Source organism: Drosophila tropicalis, unplaced genomic scaffold (assembly GCF_018151085.1).
Source record: "Drosophila tropicalis isolate 14030-0801.00 unplaced genomic scaffold, ASM1815108v1 contig_979, whole genome shotgun sequence".
Classification (NCBI taxonomy): domain Eukaryota; kingdom Metazoa; phylum Arthropoda; class Insecta; order Diptera; family Drosophilidae; genus Drosophila; species Drosophila tropicalis.
Genome location: NW_027173482.1, coordinates 1,822,869 through 1,843,951, shown reverse-complemented (window position 1 = coordinate 1,843,951; position 21,083 = coordinate 1,822,869). Strand labels below are relative to the sequence as shown.

The following is a 21,083-nucleotide window of genomic DNA, read 5'->3' as shown; positions in this document are numbered from 1 at the left end:
TAATACCACCAGCGCTATTGGTTTTGTTGTTCTCTCTGCTTTGTGCTTGTGCTCAGCTTCTCTCCCGCGAAATCACTTTTGTAAGGCCGCCTCTCAAAGCTCGGCTTATAACTGTTCTTGCACTCTTTCTTGTGCTGTGCACTCTAGCTGCCTCTTTGTTTTATTTGTAATTATTGATTATTTATCAATAATTATCTTTGTGCTGTGAATTTAATTTTTCTATATATTCTTATATATTTAAAGTTTTTTTTGCCTTTCTTTCGGCTTTTTAATGGCTTGTTGTCTACCTAATTGCAAATATTCTGATCGTTTTGATGATCAGTATAGAGCAACATCTTGTTGGCTCTGCGATAATCTTATTCACTTAAAATGTGCTGGCCTCAATGGCCGCGACTACGACAAATTTTCTGGTTTGTCTATGTCTAAGCCTGAGCTTGGCTTAATGCGCTGGACTTGCCCATCTTGTGCCAGCCAGCAGCTTGATTTTAGCCGTATGTATAGGGATCTTCGTTCAATTATTGTCGCAATTCAAATTTGTTCCACCTTCTGAGAAATTGCACAAGAAATGTACCCTTGAGTTGCCTCGTAAGCAGTCGCCAGCTCTTTCTATTACTTCCTCTCCGATTTTACTTTCGCCTACACCATCTTCTTGTCCCTCTTTATGCTCTTCTTTTCAGATTGAAGTACCCATTACAAGCCCTGGTGTACCTCAATCTATCCCTCACGGGAACTCTGATCAATCACAGGATCATGCTGGCTCTATTACTTCCTCTCCGATTTTACTTTCGCCTACACCATCTTCTTGTCCCTCTTTATGCTCTTCTTTTCAGATTGAAGTACCCATTACAAGCCCTGGTGTACCTCAATCTATCCCTCACGGGAACTCTGATCAATCACAGGATCATGCTGGCTCTCAATCACTTGCGGATCCCAATGCTCCTCCGCCTCCACTAACTGTAGTGCCTCATCGCAAACAATTATTTATCTCTAGGCTTGCTCCAGATACTTCTGAGTCGTCTGTGGCAGCTTACATTGGTAATATTTGCCCTGCTAAGGTTTTAATTCAAAAGTTTAAGTTTTCTAGGCCTCGCGAAATCTCCTCTTTTAAAATTACAGTACCAAATGAGTACTTCTCAGCTAGAGCTGGCAAACTATCGATGGTACTATCGATGTATCGAATATTTACGTTTCTGCGCCACCATCGATATTTTTTATCCACTATCGATAGTGAACAAATATACCGCGATGCGTTTTTTTCACATCACTTGTTCTGGCGCAACACATGGCGAATGAAAACTAAAATTTGGGTAAGTGGAAGTGTTAAAAAATTTGTTGGATTACTATTTAATCCTGTATAATAACCTTTATTATTTAGTGAATCTTTCGTTGCTATTGGAGGTGGTTTTGGAATGGACAAGTTTCTGATTGACAGTAACAAGGGTGATTATTATATTTTATTTTATTCTTAGAAACGTGAAACTAATTTTATATGTACATACATATGTATAGATGGCGGCATCTGCAATGTGGAAGCTGAAAATACGGTGGCCAAAAAACCATAATATACACCCATGATGAATATAATAGGTACACCCTTTAAAATTTAATTTAAATTAGCACAACTTTTTTTCTATTACCTTAATCACCAAAATTTAAATGCACATTTGTTTATTGAACATTTGTGTATTGTTTACCTTAATTTGGAAATGAAAAGTTATTTTATTCAAAAGTTACAACAAAAATATGAAATTTCAGAATTTCGTGCTTGATGAAAATAATAGGTACACTTTAATTGACTAAGTCATATTTAATTTTTTTTGTTTTCAAATCACTGAAAATCTATTTTTGTTTCATTATCTGATTAATATGGAATGTATCCACCTTAATTTTACCGTTACTTTTCTCATCCGACTGGAAATACTCTTAATCAAAGCTTGGCAGGACTCTATCGAAGTCTTCTTCGACGCACTCCCACAATTGTCGGTTGTTGCCACTTTTTTCTGTTCGAGACTGATCCTATAGCTCACCCCACAAGTTATCGATGAGATTCAGATCCGGAGACTAACTGGGTCAAGAGAAAACCACTCCTAACCTAAGAAATTCGGACACTTTCGAGTCCTTGAGAGCCATTGGATCCAAAATGGACAATGATATTAATGTTTTTCCAATTAGGATATGACTACAAATGGCTAATCTATCAGTTCGTATCGCAAGAAGGGTTCCTTTGATGCGAACCAAAGATTTGATCATATAGCAAAGATTTCTTAACGACTACTTCACATGGGCAGCATCTGAAGTTCAAAAAAACCGGCCTAATATCCTTCTTAGCAACGAAACTAAAATTTATCTTTTCGGAAATGACTGTTCCTAACATTTAAGGCGCCCTATAACCAAAAACTTTGATCACCGCTACAGTGGTGCATGGTGTTAAAAATATTATAGTGTGGGGTTGTTTGTCTTGGTCAGAACACTATCCAATATTCCTAGTATCTGACATGATGGGAGCAGCTGACTATAGGGATGTCCTGGAAAATATTATGCTAGCATATTTAGAGGAAAAAAAGTCCCTGTGGTGGGTTTATCAACAGGATAACGACGTAAAACACACCTCAAAAATTTTAAAAACTTGGTTAGAGGTCAATATAGTGGTCGCTCTTACCTAGCCCACTTAGTCTCCGGATCTGAATCTCATCGATAACTTGTGGGGTGAGCTATAGGATCAGTCTCGAACAGAAAAAAGTGGCAACAACCGACAATTGTGGGAGTGCGTCGAAGAAGACTTCGATAGAGTCCTGCCAAGCTTTGATTAAGAGTATTCCCAGTCGGATGAGAAAAGTAACGGTAAAATTAAGGTGGATACATTCCATATTAATCAGATAATGAAACAAAAATAGATTTTCAGTGATTTCAAAACCAAAAAAAAAAAAAATAAAACTTAGTCAATTAAAGTGTACCTATTATTTTCATCAAGCACGAAATTCTGAAATTTCATATTTTTTGTTGTAACTTTTGAATAAAATAATTTTTCTTTTCCAAATTATGGTAAACAATACACAAATGTTCAATAAACAAATGTGCATTTCAATTTTGGTGATTAAGGTAAAAGAAAAAAAGTTGTGCTAATTTAAAGTCAAAAAAATTAATTTTAAGGGGTGTACCTATTATATTCATCATGGGTGTATATATTTATAATAAGTATGAAAATACATTTGCAATGAAGCAATATAAAATGTTATTTTTACCAAAGTACTATCATTTTTGTTTCTCTTCATATATACATTATAAAATGAACAATTTTTAATTTTTGAATTCAAATGAAAATAAAAGACCGCAAATATTTCGATAGTATCGATATATCGAATTTTTTCACTCAAAACATCGAAAATATCGAATGGGCCCACCATCGATAGTTTGCCAGCTCTATTCTCAGCTATGGTTGACCCTAATTTTTGGCCAGAGGGCCTAGTTGTACACGAGTTTGCGCCTAATAAGCGCTCTCGTCCGTTGCCTGTCCACCTTCCTTCTTTATCTTCTGCTTCAAAAAACTAATAACGTCTAGTCTTTGCATTCATTATCAAAATGTAAGAGGACTTCTTACCAAGCTCTCGAACCTGTTCTGTGATAGCCAAACCTTTTCGGCTGACATATGTATTAGCTTTCTCTGAAACTTGGCTTAACTCCTCTGTTTTGGATATTGAAATTCTTTCTAGTAACTTTATTTCTTATAGGCTTGATCGTGTTCGTCGTCGTGGCGGTGGAGTACTCATTGCTGTCAACTCGATTCTGTCTTCAAGTGTGGTGCCGATTGATCTCCCCTTAGGTGTTGAGTTTATTCGAATTTCGTCGAAGTTACATGTTCTAACTTTAGCCTATATATATCTCTTGTACATATATTCCTCCAGATTCTGATTACATGACCTACGTGCGCCATGCTGATGCTTCACGAACTATTTATATTCGTCTTAAAGATCGTGATTTTCTTATAGTTTTAGGTGATTTTAACTTGCCTAATATTTCTTGGCTTGTTGATGATAATCTATCTTTCTTAATTCCTTCATCTCAAGATGTTTTTCTTGATAGCCTACTTGAATGCCCGCTATATCAGTTGAATTCTTTCCTTAACTCTTCTAAAAGAATCCTTGATCTTGTTTTTGTCTCTGATCCCACTGTTAGTGCTGTATCACAAACACAGCCACTAGTGAAACCTGAAGATCCTTATCACCCTACCATTGAAGTTACTATTTCTTAGAACTCCGTTACTAATTCATTTAAAAACATCTCAAATTCTCGTCGTAGATGTTTTCGTAAAACAAATTTCAATCTTCTCAACAGCCATATTTTATCTTTTGATGGGTCATTTCTATTTGAGTGTTGAGATAAAGATTGTGCAGTGAAGTTTTTCTACTCTGCTCTTAATTCTCTTATTGATAAATGAGTTCCTTATGTGAATGTCTCTACCGTCTCCAGCGCGCCAATCTGGTTCACTCGTAGGCTCTCTAATCTTCGTAACATTAAATCGAGATATTTTAAAAGATTTAAAAAAACTGGTTCGCGACTTGACTATGCAAATTATTTTATAGTCAAATCTCAATTTTGTCTTTTAAATACTCAATGCTACAACAATTATCTCGTTCGCTGTAAGGCTGAATTTTATAAGAACCCCAAAAGATTTTACAACTTTGTTAATTCCAAAAGACGCTCTAATATACTACCTTCCACCTCCAGACTAAATGACCAGACAGCTAATAATGATTCCGATAATAAATATTGCCGATCTGTTTGCTAACTTCTTTCAGTCGACTTATTTTACTACTGTAGTCTTCCTTCGTACCCGGGCCTGATAATTTTCTTAGTTGCAAGCTTAAAATGTGTTCGATTTCCCTATCTCGGTTATTCTTTAAATCAAGTGATACTTGTAGTTTTTCTGATATTTGGAAGGAGTCTTGTATTATTATTCAAAAATAGGGCAACAAATCGGATATTTCTAGCCACCGTGGCATCGAAAAACTTTCCGCAATACCCAAACTATTTGAGAAAATTATTACGTCATTCCGTTAACACCTGTCTAGATCCACTATTTCTTCTTGTTAGCATGGCTTCATGAAAGGTCGTTCGTCGCTTACCAACCTTTTAGAGTTGACTACCCATGTACACCATGGCTTCCGTAAAAAGTGTGAAACTGATGATATTGAAACCGACTTTAGGCTTAAGGCTTTTGATCCGGTAATTCTATGCTTCTTACGAAACTTAACATCATGGTTTTTCCCCCGAAACTATTGGTTAAAGTCGCGACTTTTCTTTTAATTCTATTTGGTGGAAACCGGTTATTAGTTTGAAAAGACATGAAAAATATTTGGCTCTGCCTAGTTGATGATTGAGAATATCGTCTATTCTTGGTAATGGGAATTTATCGGACAATAGTTTTTTGTTTATTTGTCGATAGTGTATTACTAACTGCCATCGTTTCTTTTCCCATCCTGGTAAACCTTTTTCGGCACTGAAGGTTCAACTATTTTGTCTTTAATGAGTTTAACGACTTGTCTTGTTATTTCTTCCTTATGAGTGTGTAGTGTTCTGTAATTATACCCTTGCAAAAAGGGTATATTAATTTTGGTCAGAAGTGTGCAACGCATAGAACGAAGCATCTCCGACCATACAAAGTATATATATTCTTGATCAGCACGACGAGACGAGTTCAACTAGCCATGTCCGTCCGTCCGTCCGTCCGACTGGATCAACGCAAACTCCTCCTAGACCGTTAGAGCTACAGACGTAGGCTTGCACGTAGGCTTGTATATACTGCAGGCGTTGTATATCTCGGATTCAGCCGGATCCGACCACTATATCATATAGCTCCCATACAAACCCCAAAGTCACGAACAGTGACTGTTCTCAATAACTTCGTTATTTAGAGAGTTTATTACGCTTATAAACGACTGTGCCAAATTTGATCAAGATCGGATGACTATATCATATAGCTCCCATAGGAACGATCGGTCGAAAACAGTGACTTTTGTAAATAACTTTGTTACTTTTACCGCGATTGCTTTCAAATTAAACATTTGTTAGTTTAATATATCTGTTAATGACTGTGCCAAGTTTGATCAAGATCGGGTGACTATATCATATAGCTCCCATAGGAACGATCGGGCGAAAACAGTGACTTTTGTAAATAACTTCGTTACTTTTAACGTGATTGTTTTCAAATTAAACATTTCTTTATTTAATATATCTGTTAATGACTGTGTCGAATTTGATAAAGATCGGGTGACTATATCATATAGCTCCCATAGGAACGATCGGTGGAAAACAGTGACTTTGATCAATATCTTCGTTATTTCCTACGATTATGCAAACATAAGCCTTTTTAGATAAAACGTTCTTATACATTGATTGCTATTAGGTAAGGAAAGAGTTACCAAAAATGTTGCAAGGGTATACAAACTTTGACGCGGTCGAAGTTAGCCCCGGCCCTCTGGTTTTTTATGTATCCTGGCTGTTTATCATTCAATCTTAGTTCTTGTTTGTAAAAATTATTTGTTGTAATTAATTCGTTTTCTAAACCAAATTTATCTTGGCGCGGAGCTCTTTTAATACGTTTTTTAACATATATATGTAGGTGGGAGGTTTGTTTATGTAGATTTTATGTCTTTCAAATTTAAAAGGTTTATTCCTTTTTGTGTGTTTAAAATTCGGACAAACGTTTGATTCGGACTTGAGATCGAATTTCCAATAAATATTCCTTTCTCGACTTCTTGATTTTAGATGACGATATTTGTATTTTCGTTTGGAATATTTATTTGTCGGATTACTTCAGATCTTGCGGGGAGGTTTGTAGTATTGCTGTCACAGGTGTGTATTATTAGGATGTTTAATTTTTAAATGTGTAATGACGGCGGTAACACTGGTCTTAAAATTCCATCAAATGGATTCGGGAAATTTTAATTTACTATGTGGAATTATGAGTTCATTTTGTTGAAGGTTCTATAAGGGTTAGACCTTTGGAAATAATTAAACCTTCACCGATTCCTGAAATTTCAATCGTATTTGAAGTATCTATATGTTCAAAGGTATCTGTTTTTATACCATACACCCATAGGGTGAAATCTTATATTAAAGTCGCCAAAATGTATGTAACAGGCAGAAGGAAGCTTCTCCGACCCTATAAAGTATATATATTCTTGATCAGGATGAACAGCCGAGTCGATCTAGCCATGTCCGTCTGTCCGTCCGTCCGTCCGTATGAACACGCAGATCTCGGAGACTATAAGAGCTAGAGCCACCAAATTTGGTATGTATACTCGTGTATCATGTACATATATAGAGTTAATTGGAATTTCGGCCACGCCCCCTTACGCCCCCCGGAATCACATAAAACTATTTTTCTTAAAAAGTATAACAGCTAGAGACATCAAATTTAGTTTGTTTACCCGTTAAGTTAGCGCGCAGAAATTAATTGTTCAAACTTTTTGCCACGCCCCCTTACGCCCCCAGGAATCACATAAAACTGTTTTTCTTAAAAAGTATATTAGATAGAGACATAAAATTTGGTATGCAGACTAGTTTAATAGACGCGCAGAAACTGGCTATTTAAAAATTTTGCCACGCTCAACTACAAAACTACCAAATTTTGTTGAAATCGGACTAGAAACATGCAAAATATGCGTATGAACGTATTTTACTAAGCGGTCCACAAGGCCAGAATTGGCCGTTGGCTAGTGGCGGCGCTAGAGTGCTCGTGTGTTTGTAGAGTGAGCGAGATAGCACATACTATGAAACATGTAAAAACAATTTAATAGACATACATTTGGTTTTCGAAATTTGAAATATTTGTTTCACCTGGTGTATGGTATACCCAAGTCGACGAGTCGACTTTCTTGCTTCATTTCTTCTATAATTGTTATGTCTGCACCTGTTGTCTGTATTTTCATTTTTGATTTTGATGAAAATAAGTTGAATGTGTATACATTCACAGTTTCTTCTGAATATACATATGTAGAGACTTATTGGTTTTCCGAATTACTTTGGGTAATTCGTTCACTACCAGAGGAGGGTTGAGCACCTAGCTTCCTTTGTGGGTGTGGGTGAGAAAGTTGGGGAATTTTTCCCGCTCCTTCGGCAATTTTGCTTTGCACTCGATAGTATCAGCTGTTCAGCAGTGCTGGTCAATGTAAACCGTCACAGGTGATACTTGTAGCAGACACTGTAAGATTACAGCCCTTAACAGCGCACATAAGCGGTTCATACTTCTAGACTGTACCATTTGGGTGAACGTTGCAATTTTTAAATTGAGAATCTACTGTTAAACTCAATATTTAGATTGTAATATTCAGTAATTGTGTGTATTAATACCGCCAGATCAGCCAAGCCGATGGTCAACTCCAACCGCTTGGACGCCCGATCCGAACGAAGAGATCGCGCCACAGCAGACGGATCAGATGAACGCCTTATGCGAACCTGTTGGTCCCGGAGACGAAGACTTAGGTATTCTACTCCCGGTAATAATGGTATGAAACTTAGGTGAGCTAGCTAAAGCCCTGCAAATCTCCAAATATATAAACAACGACATGAAGGACCAAGCACAGCGTTAAATAAATCTGCGCTCTCAGCATTCGCAGACCTGACAAAAAAGGAGAGTACCATGAATGTAAAGACGCAGTGGACACTACAGGAAATCAGCAGGACAAAATTTGCAGACCGAAAAGCTTTTCACAAAGGTACACGTGGTGATAAGACCCAGAAGTAATGCACAGCCAGCTCACAAAACCTCAGCTTCCATAGTTCACCCTGAATGGAAAACTGTGGAGTCCAAAGCAAAAAGAGGGGCTCAATCGAAGCACTCCGCAAGCTTAACAGGTGTGAAAAATCATAAGAGTATATAACTTCGTTTATATATTGGCAGTATATAATTGGACCCTTATTTGGCGTGATTTAGATAAGACAAAATAAAAGCGCCCGCTTTCGATGGGTTTTTATATATATATATTTATTCTTAAAATTTGTAACTGAACTCGATCCATGCGACTCCCACGCTCTCGGATCTCACCCAACTCCAACATCAAACATTAAACGACGACAAAAAGAATACACATAGCGCTCATCTGCGCTAACACCGGCCCCCGTGGAGGGCTAAAAGGCCTTCAAAAAATCGGCAAGGGCGCCAATTTGTGGATCGCTTGTTCGTAGGTAGACCCTTCCGATGTTGTCGTACCTACAATCGATAGGAAATACTTCTGAGATTATGAATCCAAAAAATGTTTGAAATCGTTTGAGATTCTGGGTGCCAGAGGAACCCAAAATTGAGACATTTTTAGTAAATGCGAATAAATGATAATTTTTAAAATCGCAACTTTAAAACTGAATATTGGGCGATTTCAACAATCGATATTATCTGAAAAGTATGTTATTTTTTTTTAATATCATGTTTAAAAACTTTAATAATTAATAATCGTTTTAGAACTAGAAGCGTTTAAAAAAATTCACTAAATATTGGCGTTTTTTAACTTTGGTGGAATACAACTAACAAGGATCAATGCCGGACTACTTACACTAGGTAGGTTAAACATTTACCTATCAGATGTAAATAATCCCAATATGTGGAGACCTACGACACGGCTATGCAGAAGTTTTTATACCCTTGCAGACCTTGGCAATAATATTTTTACTTTTTGAAATTTCTTTCCCCGCAAGTCAATTCATCAATACACAAACAAAAAATAAAGGCTGGGACCGTATTTGTGCCAATGAACACACTTGTACAGCCTAAATTTGAATTTTTAACGGACTTTTTCTCTCTTGAAAGGTTATAAAAATATATGTTACGTCACAAGCTTTCCGATGTTGTACATATGATTGATAGCATCGTTGATTGTCCAGCTTTTGTGCGTGAATACTCCATCGTGTCTCGCATTTTTGGCTGCGGTGTCCGCTAAATCGTTTTCTCTTATGTTTGAGTGACTAGGTATGTGGTGTACTTCGACTGAGATGATATTATAACTATTTTCTATATTTTTAAGGATTCTTTGAGCAAAGCAATTATTGTTCTTGGGGTTTCTAATTGTTTGGATTGCTCCAAGACTGTCTGTTAGGAACTCCACTTTGCAGAGGTGATTCGAATCAGCAAACTCCACTGCTTTTTCCAAAGCTGTGAGTTCCGCAGTCAATGATGACAGTTTTTTATTGCTGTAATAGCTTTTTGTGATGTTGGAGCCCAAGTGAAAGAAAGCACTTTCAGTAAAATCGTCAGAAACTGAACCATCTGCGTAAATCAGTTCAAAATTCTTTAAATTTAAGTTCTTAATTTTTTCTTTATACAGAAAGAGAATCATTGTTTCATTTGCATCTCTTTTGTTTTTAAAGGCACCTTTCGAAAAATTGGCATCTACGAAGATTTTTCGTGTGCGTATAGGAGTTGGCTCTATGGGTGTAATGTTGTCCAGGACATCTTTAAATTCAGCATACACTTTGGCATAACTTGTTTTATTAGAATGAAAGACACTGCACAGAAGCGAAGCCGCTGGCAGACCATAAGCGAAGACCTTGACCAGTTCTTTTGCTGTGGTAAATTTAATTCTATACTCTGGTGGAAGTTCGGCCGCTAGGTGGTATATTATATTAGTTGGAGTTGATCTAATAAGCCCCAAGGCCTTCCTAAATTGTAAGTTAGCATGAGTATTTATGATGCCCATTACTGTTTTAGTTGCATTTGCAAATGAAGAGCTTGCATATTTATACCTGTTCCTTGTAAAGGCCTTATAGAAAAGAATTGCATTTTTGGGATGGGTGCCAAGACGACAGCCATTAATCATATGAAGAAACATATTTGTTTTGTTTGACTTAGCAATTGTTTCCTTTATGTGTTGGGTCGTAGAATTATTGGTGCTAATCAGTCTTCCTTAGTAGTTAATTTTATCTACGTCCCTTATAGCTACGTTATTGCATATTATTTGTAGGGGTTTACGTCTTAAATTAAAATGTAAAGCAGCAGATTTGTTCGGGTTGAATAACAGGTTGACTTTATTGCACATTTTACTAAATTCTGTAACTTGTCTTTCTAATATGTTTTTAGCGTCTGAAAAGTTTTTATGGTAACATACCAGGAAAGAGTCATCAGCATATTGAAATAGTATGCTGTTAATTTGGTTGCTTATCTTGTGCAGCTCAGCTGTGTATAAATTGAAAAGTATTGGACTAAGGCAGCTACCCTGACCTACTCCTTTTCTTATTTTTATACCCTTGTAGAGGGTATTATAAAATTGGTCAGATGTTTGTAACGCACAGAAGGAGACGCTTCCGACCCCATAAAGTATATATATTCTTGATCAGCATGAGAAGCTAAGTCGATATAGCCATGTCCGTCTGTCCGTCTGACCGTCTGTCCGTCGGTGCGTACGCGTTTTACTCAGCCATCTTAAGAGCTATCGGGATGAAATTTTTTTTGGGAGCTTTTTTTTTACCCGGGTGAGATAAAGTATGAAAATCTTTGGGATCGGACTACTATATCATATAACTCTGGAACAAAAATTTTTGCAAAAATTGGAGTATCCCCATGAAATTTACCAATATAATAGAATTTGATATAAAATCTCAGATCCCAAAATTTGACCCTGATCGGATAAATAGAACACAAGTTACAGTCTATATAAATCGGTTCAATCGCTGCCGGCAGCTCTGCTTGCTGCCTACTACGTCATCATCAAATCAACAGAGCACATGCATACACACACAGACGCAACGCTACATAAACTGTATGTGTATGCGTGCGTTGCTTTGCTTAGGGAATGAGGGAAGAAGAAGAACAAATTGTACATAGTATGAAGAGTAAAATTGTTTTGTTTGTATATTAATGAATTGAGTTGCAGAAAACAAATTTTGAACATGTGAAATTATTATTGTCAAGGACTGCAAGGGTATATAAACTTCGGCATAGCCGAATTTAACTTCTTTGATATTTATTTCTGTTCTTCCCATAGTCAAAACTCTTTCTTTAAGGTAGTTGCAAATGAATTGTATGTGTCTGTGATCGAAACCTAAATCTATTAGCTTGTTGCCTAAAATGGGAATATTAACAGAGTCGAAGGCTTTGCTTAGATCCAATACAGATGCACAAACGTGCATGCCGCTAGCTTTCAGATTAGCTGAAAGGTTTAAAACGTTATTGATGCAGTGCGATGTGGAGTGGTGTTCACGGAAGCCGTAAGATCTCGGGGGCAATATATTGTTGTTGTTTATATGGTTTTCCATCCTTGTTTTTACCAATCCTTCTAAGCATTTGAAAACTACTCTTACTAGGCAAATAGGTCTATTGTTTGTTATTATAGCTGAGTCTAGATTCTTTTTAGGGACAGGTACTACTTTTATTTTTCTCCAACTAGCTGGTATGTCACCGTTGTCTATGGTCTCATTTAGCAGGGATACCAAAATTTGAATTTCTGAGGGTGGTAAGGCTAGAAGCATTCTATATGAGATATTGTCTGGACCTTTTGCTGAGTCCGGGTTGCGGGAATTTAAAAAGTCAAGTAAATCGTTGTCAGTAAAGTTTGAGTTGCTAGCGGGTAGTAGCCAGTTGTCAGGTGGGTTCATTCTAATGCAATCTGAAGTGTAAGGTACCGACGCCATTTGTTTAAGAAATTTTTCATGATCCTCATCAGTTTTTTTCGTTTTTTGTCGGTTTAATTTTTTTATATTGTTTAAGGTCTGCAATTTTTTGCCACATTTCTTTTGCTGAATTAGTTTTTGGAATTTCGTCCATTAGCTCGTCCATATTTTTTTTCTAACTTTATGTAGGTAGTTGTTCAATGTTCTACTGCTTTTTAAATAAATTAATGCGTCCGTGTGAAGTGTGATTTGGCGTTAAGATCTCCTCCTATGATTGCTAAACCATTAGTCTGGTTTGCCCTCATTAGAATATCTTTGCATCCTTTCTCAAAAAGATCATCATTTAAACTTTGCGCTGCATAGACGCTAAATATATTTATGTTATGTTTCAGGCTTACAGTGGACACTGAAATCACTTCTACTTCACTAATGCAATTTAATTGTGTGAATTTTATATATTTTTTTAGATATATGCCTACTCCGCCATATCCATCTGCTCTGGGGTTGCAAATAAAGTTGTAATTCGCTAACCTACACTTAGCATTATTTGTAACCCAGATTCCAGATATAATTGCTATATCAATGTCGTTGTTTATTAAAAATATTTCTAGTAGATGTTTGTTATTGTTATGCGTTAGGCTCTGTATATTGTACTGTAAAATCTTCATATGTTGGTTTAAATGTGTTGTTTGCATGTGTATTAACGTATTTCTCATTTAAAGTAATTTTGTGTTCGTTTAGAGTCGCTTTCCATGTATTCATTGTTTCAGAAGAGTTTCTCTCTTCGTTTCGTCTGTTTTGCATGTTTCTTAATGTTTTATTATATGGGATGTGAGCGTGTAGGTGTTCAGGCAGTCGATTGAGGTAGCTGGGTGGTTTTCTTTGCAATTGATACAATTAGTTTGTGTGCAGGTTTCTTCTCTATCATGTGACAGGGAGCATTTGCTGCACTTTTGGTCTAACTGTTTGCAGTGTTGCGCAGTTATTAAATCTGAAGCATCTGTAGCATTGACTAAAAGGTACAAAAGGACTTACTGGAACTTTTGAGTATAGGAAAGTTATTTCTGTTGGTATTTGAGATCTTTTGAAAACTATTTTAACTCTAGATGTTGCAACTAGATTGTCCTTCTCCTTTCTACGCACACGAATAATCTCGTGTATGTCCACTGGTGCTGAGATATACTCCTTAAGTTCTTCGTCTGAGAATCTTGTAGGGATCTGGAATATGATTCCAGTTTTGTATAGGAAATGCTTTAGTAACTTGGGTTCATACTCATATTTTTTAAGGTCCGATACGATGAATACGTTGGCTGCAGCTGCCGATTTAAATTCTACCTTGCAACGTCCATATCCTATTTTATTGACAGCTATTATGTCTTTGACTTTTAGTTTAAACAAAACTGCATTTAGCTCTAATGGATTAATTGGTAATCTGCTTTTATTGCTCTCTTTGTTATTTTCATCTACTCTGTCTACATACACCACAAATGGTCTCTTGTGTGTATTGTTATAATATAGAACGTTAGTTTGCGATTTGCTATTTGACATTTCTGTTGTATCTTGATTTTCCTTTGGTGTCGAGTCATTGGATTCTGACATTTCTGTTGTATCTTGATTTTCCTTTGGTGTCGAGTCATTGGATTCTGACAATTCTGTCATTTCTACTTCGTCAATTTCAGATTCTGATTGGATTTCATTTGTGGTAATTTTTCTTTCCTTCGATACCCGCGATATTCTTGGCTTTTTGAATCCGTTTAGCTCTGAGAAGGGGCTACCACCCCTGGCCCTAGAGCCCATGATTTTACGGGTAATTTTACCCGTTTTTTTTTTTTATAAAACTTTCCACAAAATTAAATTTTGTTTCTTTTCGTTTTGTGTAAATAAAATATTTTTATTTTCACACCACAGTGAAATAAAATAGAAGGATCAAATCCGAGGAGGTTTTTATTTTTTTTAAGGCACTGTCTTGTCAGTGTTTTTGAATTTTTTCCCAATATCTGATCAGATTTGGAAATTTTGGAATCTGAGTTTTTACTTCCAATACTATCATCGTTAGAGGTGGAGAAATATCGATAGTGGACGCCATCGATAGTGGGTGATAGTTTTTTCGAAACCATCGATAGTGACGATAGTACTATAGATAGTGGATCGATGGTGGTGGATCGATAGTCAAAAAAAAGAGTGCAACAGTTGTTTGATTTGATGCTAAAAAAAATCTTATATTTTGTTAGATTATTTTATTAATTTTTTGTTAATAACAAGATAATTTGCTTAAGAATCCTTTTTAAGTTTTCATACATATTTTCATGTACATATATACATCATTTCATTTAAGAATATTACTTAATCCAAAGATTTTGATTTAAAAATAAAAGAACTTTTATGTTCTCTTCCTTAAGTCGCGTTCTTCTGTCAGAAACAATTTGTCCCGCCTTGCTAAACGCCTTTTCGGACTCGAAAGATGTTGCGGGGATGCACAAATATCTTGAAATTAACTTATTCATACATGGAAAGTCCATCTGGTTAACCTGTAATAAAATTTAATGTTAAAAATTAGATGTTGTTTATCAATAATTAATTATTTAATTTATATCTTGATTAGCTAGAGCTCTCTCCAAATACTGCTGCTTGACGATTATGGCATTAGAGCGCGCATTTCCACGTTTATCGTTGGCACGGTAATCTAAGAAATCAAGGAACGAGTCCTGCGTCTTGGTGCTGAGGTCCAAATCGGCGTTGATGGGGATTTCCTCACTAGTGCAATTCACCAATTCATTTTCCAAAAGTTTTCTGCTTCCTTAGCATTCACATCTCTTTTAAACCTCGGATGTATTATTGTTGCTATTCTCGTCACAATTCCTTCCTCGTATGTAGACAGCCGTTTTGAAATGGACTCCAATAATATATTTTTCATTGTCTCTCCTTTCTGACTTTGCAATTGTGGTGAAAGACTTAGTATTTTTCGGTACAGGCCATGTCAAAGGTATAATTAATGAAATTGTCACATACATACGTTCCGCCACAAATTCTTTCACCAATTTGATGGAAAAATGACAATATTTTTTCAATATCTTTTAGAATATTTATTTTTTCTGCCGTAGATGAAAGAACTTCATGCTTAGTGGACAGTAGAACCGTTGCAATAGCTTCGTGCGTTGCCAGGATTCGTTGTATCATGTAATAGAAACTGTTCCACCTTGTAGGCATTTCTTGTAAAAGGGTGTAAGCAAATTTATCTTGAACCATTTTGAATTTTTCATTTACTATGGAACTTTTCTTTAAAAATTTTACTATCACCTTACATTTTGTAAATAAAGCCTTAAATGCTTCGTCTTTATCTAATTTGAGTCCATCTTGGACAACCAAATTTAAGGTATGAGCAAAGCATGGCAGATTCCGTATATTTAATAATTCGCACGCTTTAAGCGTTGCACTGGCATTGTCTGTAACGATGCAAATAGTTTTTTCGTAAACATTCCAAAAGTTTAGTATTTCTCGCAAGGTGTTTGCAATATTTTGAGCCGAGTGATTAGTTGGGTCAATTAACTTGCGTGTGGCTAACGATGCTGTTTTCATGGTATACACATGGAGAAAGTGGCATGTTACGGTTATAAAGTTTACATTTGCACTTGAGATCCACAAGCCGCATGTGACGGCAATATTTGAAATACATCGCGGACAATTTGGCCGAAGTTTCTCGAAACAAATTATGCATCAGCACATCTCTTAATTGCGTTCGACTTGGAAGCTTGTACCTTGGATCCAAGACTTGCGTGTACTTTATAAAGCCTTCATTTTCGATGACACTGTTTGGCTGCACATCTTTGGCTATCATTTCGGTTAGGGCTCTGATCTTTCGCTTACTGTTCGCATCGTAGAATACGGCTCTTTTCAAATACGAGTCCATAGAGCGCATACTGGACCTGCAACTGCTGCTTGTAGATGCTGTGTTGTCGTTATCAGGAAGTGTAGCTATTGTGCTAGAATCCGGTGCGTGGTCTTTTAAATCTGGATGAAATCTTTTTAAATGGTCCCGCAAATTCGAAGTGTTTCCGATTGTTTTATATTCTTTTGCGCAGTTTAGGCACTTTGCAAATTTTTTGTCGTCGGACCGCTTAAAATATTTCCAAACTTCAGATATTTTATTTTTCATCTTTTGTGTTTGTTTCTCGGACACAACATCCTTTTCGGAGTCTAAGAAGGTGCAGTTGCAAACCGGAGTAGAGCCGCGACGTTTACCTTGTATTTGACAAAAACTAGGTTAAAATACTTTCTAATGGCTTAAAAAATACGTCATGATAATTACCTTTCTGAATGAAGCGATCCATTTCTTTGTAATTTATCAACTTTTAAATTTAATCACTTTAAAATTCACTAAGAAAACTTATATTTATAGTATAAGTGCAAACGACGCCAAAAATAAATGCGGCAAATTGTATTGCAGTGATGTGAAACCAAACTATTGATGACACTATCGGTAATGCAGCGCCATCTATCACACTATCGTATGACAGCTCGATAGTGCCAAACCATCGATAGTAACGATAGTGCCATCGATAGTTCTCCAGCTCTAATCAACGTAGTAAATTTCATGGGAATACTCCAATTTTTATGAAAATGTTTCTTCTAGAGCTGTATGATAAAGTGGTCCGATCCTGACAATTTTCATACTTTATCTGCTCCGGGCTATAAGTAGCTCAAATACCATGTCTCACCCCGATAGCTCCTAAGATGGCGGCGTGAAGTTGATTTGCACAGACGGACGGACGGACAGACGGACATGGCTATATTGACTCAGTTTCTCATGCTGATCAAGAATATATATATTGTTGGGACGGAAACGTCTCCTTCTGTGCGTTACAAACATCTGACCAATTTTATAATACCCTCTGCAAGGGTATAAAAATGTAAAAAAATTGTATTACTTTTTGTAATTATGTTAGAAAATCAAAATAAAACATCGTTTAAAATAATGAAAATTTCCGTTTGTGATTGAAAACTACCATTTTTAAAGGAAAACCAAGCTTGGAAATATTTTCTGACTTTGACCTTGAATATTACAGCACCACGAATCCCAAGCACTTGACAAACATTCATTCATAATGTAAAGTGCCAAAAGGCCCCAACTGTGCGTTGTCGCAGTGGACCACTCGGGGTATTCCTCTCCGGCCGAAGATTCCTTGGAAATGCATAAGAAATGTGTTAGTACTTAAATCACACACCGGCAAATTTCCCATTGTTTGATATGGCGTGTATTTGAATCATAATACACAAGAACTCACTGCTCTGATGGTGATAGAATCACATCATCAAACGTGGTCGATTTGTTAGCAATAAAGTGCTGAAACCTTCCGCAATGTTGACTCGAACCTAGATACAACAACCAAATGCTCTCATTGAGGCATCAGCAAATCCATGAATTATTTGTATTCAATCCATGCTATGTACATATCTCCAAATTTATTGAGCCCCAGCTCTTGCATTAAGATTTTTATACCCTTGCAGAGGGTATTATAAAATTGGTCAGATGTTTGTAACGCACAGAAGGAGACGTTTCCGACCCCATAAAGTATATATATTCTTGATCAGCATGAGAAGCTAAGTCGATATAGCCATGTCCGTCTGTCCGTCTGTCCGTCGGTGCGTACGCGTTTTACTCAGCCATCTTAAGAGCTATCGGGATGAAATTTTTTTTGGGAGCTTTTTTTTTACCCGGGTGAGATAAAGTATGAAAATCTTTGGGATCGGACTACTATATCATATAACTCTGGAACAAAAATTTTTGCAAAAATTGGAGTATCCCCATGAAATTTACCAATATAATAGAATTTGATATAAAATCTCAGATCCCAAAATTTGACCCTGATCGGATAAATAGAACACAAGTTACAGTCTATATAAATCGGTTCAATCGCTGCCGGCAGCTCTGCTTGCTGCCTACTACGTCATCATCAAATCAACAGAGCACATGCATACACACACAGACGCAACGCTACATAAACTGTATGTGTATGCGTGCGTTGCTTTGCTTAGGGAATGAGGGAAGAAGAAGAACAAATTGTACATAGTATGAAGAGTAAAATTGTTTTGTTTGTATATTAATGAATTGAGTTGCAGAAAACAAATTTTGAACATGTGAAATTATTATTGTCAAGGACTGCAAGGGTATATAAACTTCGGCATAGCCGAATTTAACTTCTTTGATATTTTCCTCTAATAATTATAGGACTCAGAAGACCTAACGGATCAAATAAACGAGATGTCACCGAGAGAATGTTCCGTTTTGTCGCTCGGAGACTCATCGATTTTGAAATGAAATATGTCTTCTCCAGGTAACCAAAAACAACAAGTGCCTTGAATCTGATTCTGAAGTTCTTACCGGCGCTGCTGTGCTAGAGAAGCGGAGACTAAAAACTGTTTGAGAACTATTTGATTAACTCAAAACCTGCTTTAAACAATGCCGGTGACACTTCAGACTTGATTGTCAGAAGGTCCTCAACGCCTAATAACTTCAGCAGCTTTTGCATGTGACAATTCCATCATCTCACCCAGCTTTGTCAAACACCGGATTGCCAAAAACGGAGCTGGCGCCATACCATACGTAACAGTGTTTAACCTGAACACTTTCAAAAAATAATCTGGAGTTTTCCTCAACAAAATGAGCTGGAAATCTCGATCTGCTTCATGTAACATTACTTGACGATAAATTTTCTTGACGTCAGCGGTCAACGCATACTTATGCAAAGCAAAATGGAAGCAAAGTCGAGTACAGCTTCCCGTGAATGGTGGGACCGACCATCAAGATGTCATTCAACGATGCGATCCATTGATACCTCGTTGCGATTCATTCGCGACTTCACCACGGTGTGTAACAATTTCTTGACTTGTACATTGGATACAGCGATCCCAAGCAAGTCGATTGGACACCTAGAGAAGTACCTGCAATCGTTAAGCCGCGTTTTATACTTTTTACGCGTTAAGCTCGTCGCTTCTTTGCATCATCTTCGGATGAGACCCAGCTGGAGGAACCATTCTTGCAAGATGAATAATTTAATACGTCGAACTCGAACCGATTTTAAATTTATTTACCTACAACGAACAAAACAAACTTGCTGTTTAAGAATAAACATCGTGTTCATCTGAAATGCCTTCACCAAATCAGATTGAACAAAGAAATACACAAAACACACAAGAAAAATAAGTCATAAAGATTCCTATGACAATTATTGCTTAATTCCAAAAACAAAAACATGCATCCACACTCTGTGGAAAACACTTAAGATTGTAACAGCGGCGGAGTATCAAGTAACCGACGGTGAGCATGAAATATAAACAATTTTCAACCCCCGAAAAACGTGGGTCATTAGAATGAGATATTTTAAGAACAATTGTTACCTCCTAGAGCCTAAGATTCCCTATATAAACTCTATACTTTTGTTAATAAAATCAGTTCATATTTTGAATTCAACGAATGAAGATTGGGTTATTCTTCTCCTCCGGAAACCCTATTCACTTGCTGAGCAACTATGAGCCGTATATAAAGTTATATCTCCAATTCTTTCACCAACTAAAAAAAAAAATTGACTATTGAGACTCGAAAACGTATTGATCTTTATTTTATGAAAATGTCTTAAGAACTAACTTATGTATATTCTTGATAAACCGTTTCGCAAATATTTGACTATAAAGAAATCCTTTAAAACGTTTTTCCTACTTTGAAGACCGTAGGTAAGGAAAGAGTAACAAAAAACTTCCAAGGGTATAAGTTAATATAGTTCTTTACTTGTGCGATGGCACCAAGTATAAGATAACCAATTTGGATCGACCGATTCCGTTTATTGTACGTAAAAGACTAAAAACTAAAAGTACAAAATGTTTTTATGCTAAGCTAGCCCTGACCTATAATCGCTGTGTCAGCAATTATGTTCGATCAAGTTTGTCGCGACGTCCGCGCGTGTAGCGTTGTCAGCGGAGAAGCGATTGCATGGAAAGCAGAAATAAAGTTGCAGGTTTGCTGGCCATGCTGAATTTAGGCCGATGACTTATATCAGGCCGGATGTGTTAACTTATACAAACTTTGACTTTAGCCCCCGACCCCCGACCTCTGTTTTTTTTTAAGTTGAGATTTGTTTCCAAAGTTAAATTTTTTTTACATCAACTATTTGTTTTGTTAAATAAATAAAAACAATAACATACCAATATATTAAAATACAAAAAAATTGAAATACAAAATATATTTTACGGCGAACAAATTTTTATTGACAATCAGAAGACATATAGAGTATTTATGATCAATGATCCCAAGAATGTATATACCCTACCAATTTGCCCGAAATCTATGGTATCGAAACGAAACAAAAAATGTGTATACCCTACCATATTGGCAGACATATAGGAAAATATGTTTTTAAATGTAAGGAGTAGGGAAGACCTTCAGGTTTAGACTGCTTCATACTTTGCGATTGCCTTGATATTTTTTGTGTATA

At 36.5% G+C, this 21,083-nt stretch overlaps 1 protein-coding gene across 2 annotated transcripts; it reads left to right on the top strand.

The window, feature by feature from the left end:
• The first annotated feature begins 249 nt into the window (after positions 1-249).
• Positions 250-20,069, top strand: LOC137586291 (uncharacterized). 2 transcript variants are annotated; one of them, XM_068302299.1, is made up of 7 exons: positions 250-1,307; positions 1,376-1,440; positions 6,766-6,852; positions 8,359-8,484; positions 8,610-9,398; positions 9,458-9,553; positions 18,824-20,069. In XM_068302299.1, the coding sequence occupies exons 2-5, from the start codon at positions 1,410-1,412 to the stop codon at positions 8,744-8,746; spliced, it is 381 nt and encodes a 126-aa protein (XP_068158400.1). In that variant the 5' UTR covers positions 250-1,307; positions 1,376-1,409; the 3' UTR covers positions 8,747-9,398; positions 9,458-9,553; positions 18,824-20,069. The 2 variants fall into 2 exon arrangements, 1 of the variants encoding a protein (XP_068158400.1); XR_011033746.1 differs by lacking the exons at positions 6,766-6,852; positions 8,359-8,484; positions 8,610-9,398; positions 9,458-9,553; positions 18,824-20,069 and adding an exon at positions 1,510-1,752 and having other exon boundaries at positions 1,030-1,307.
• Positions 20,070-21,083: the final 1,014 nt, after the last annotated feature.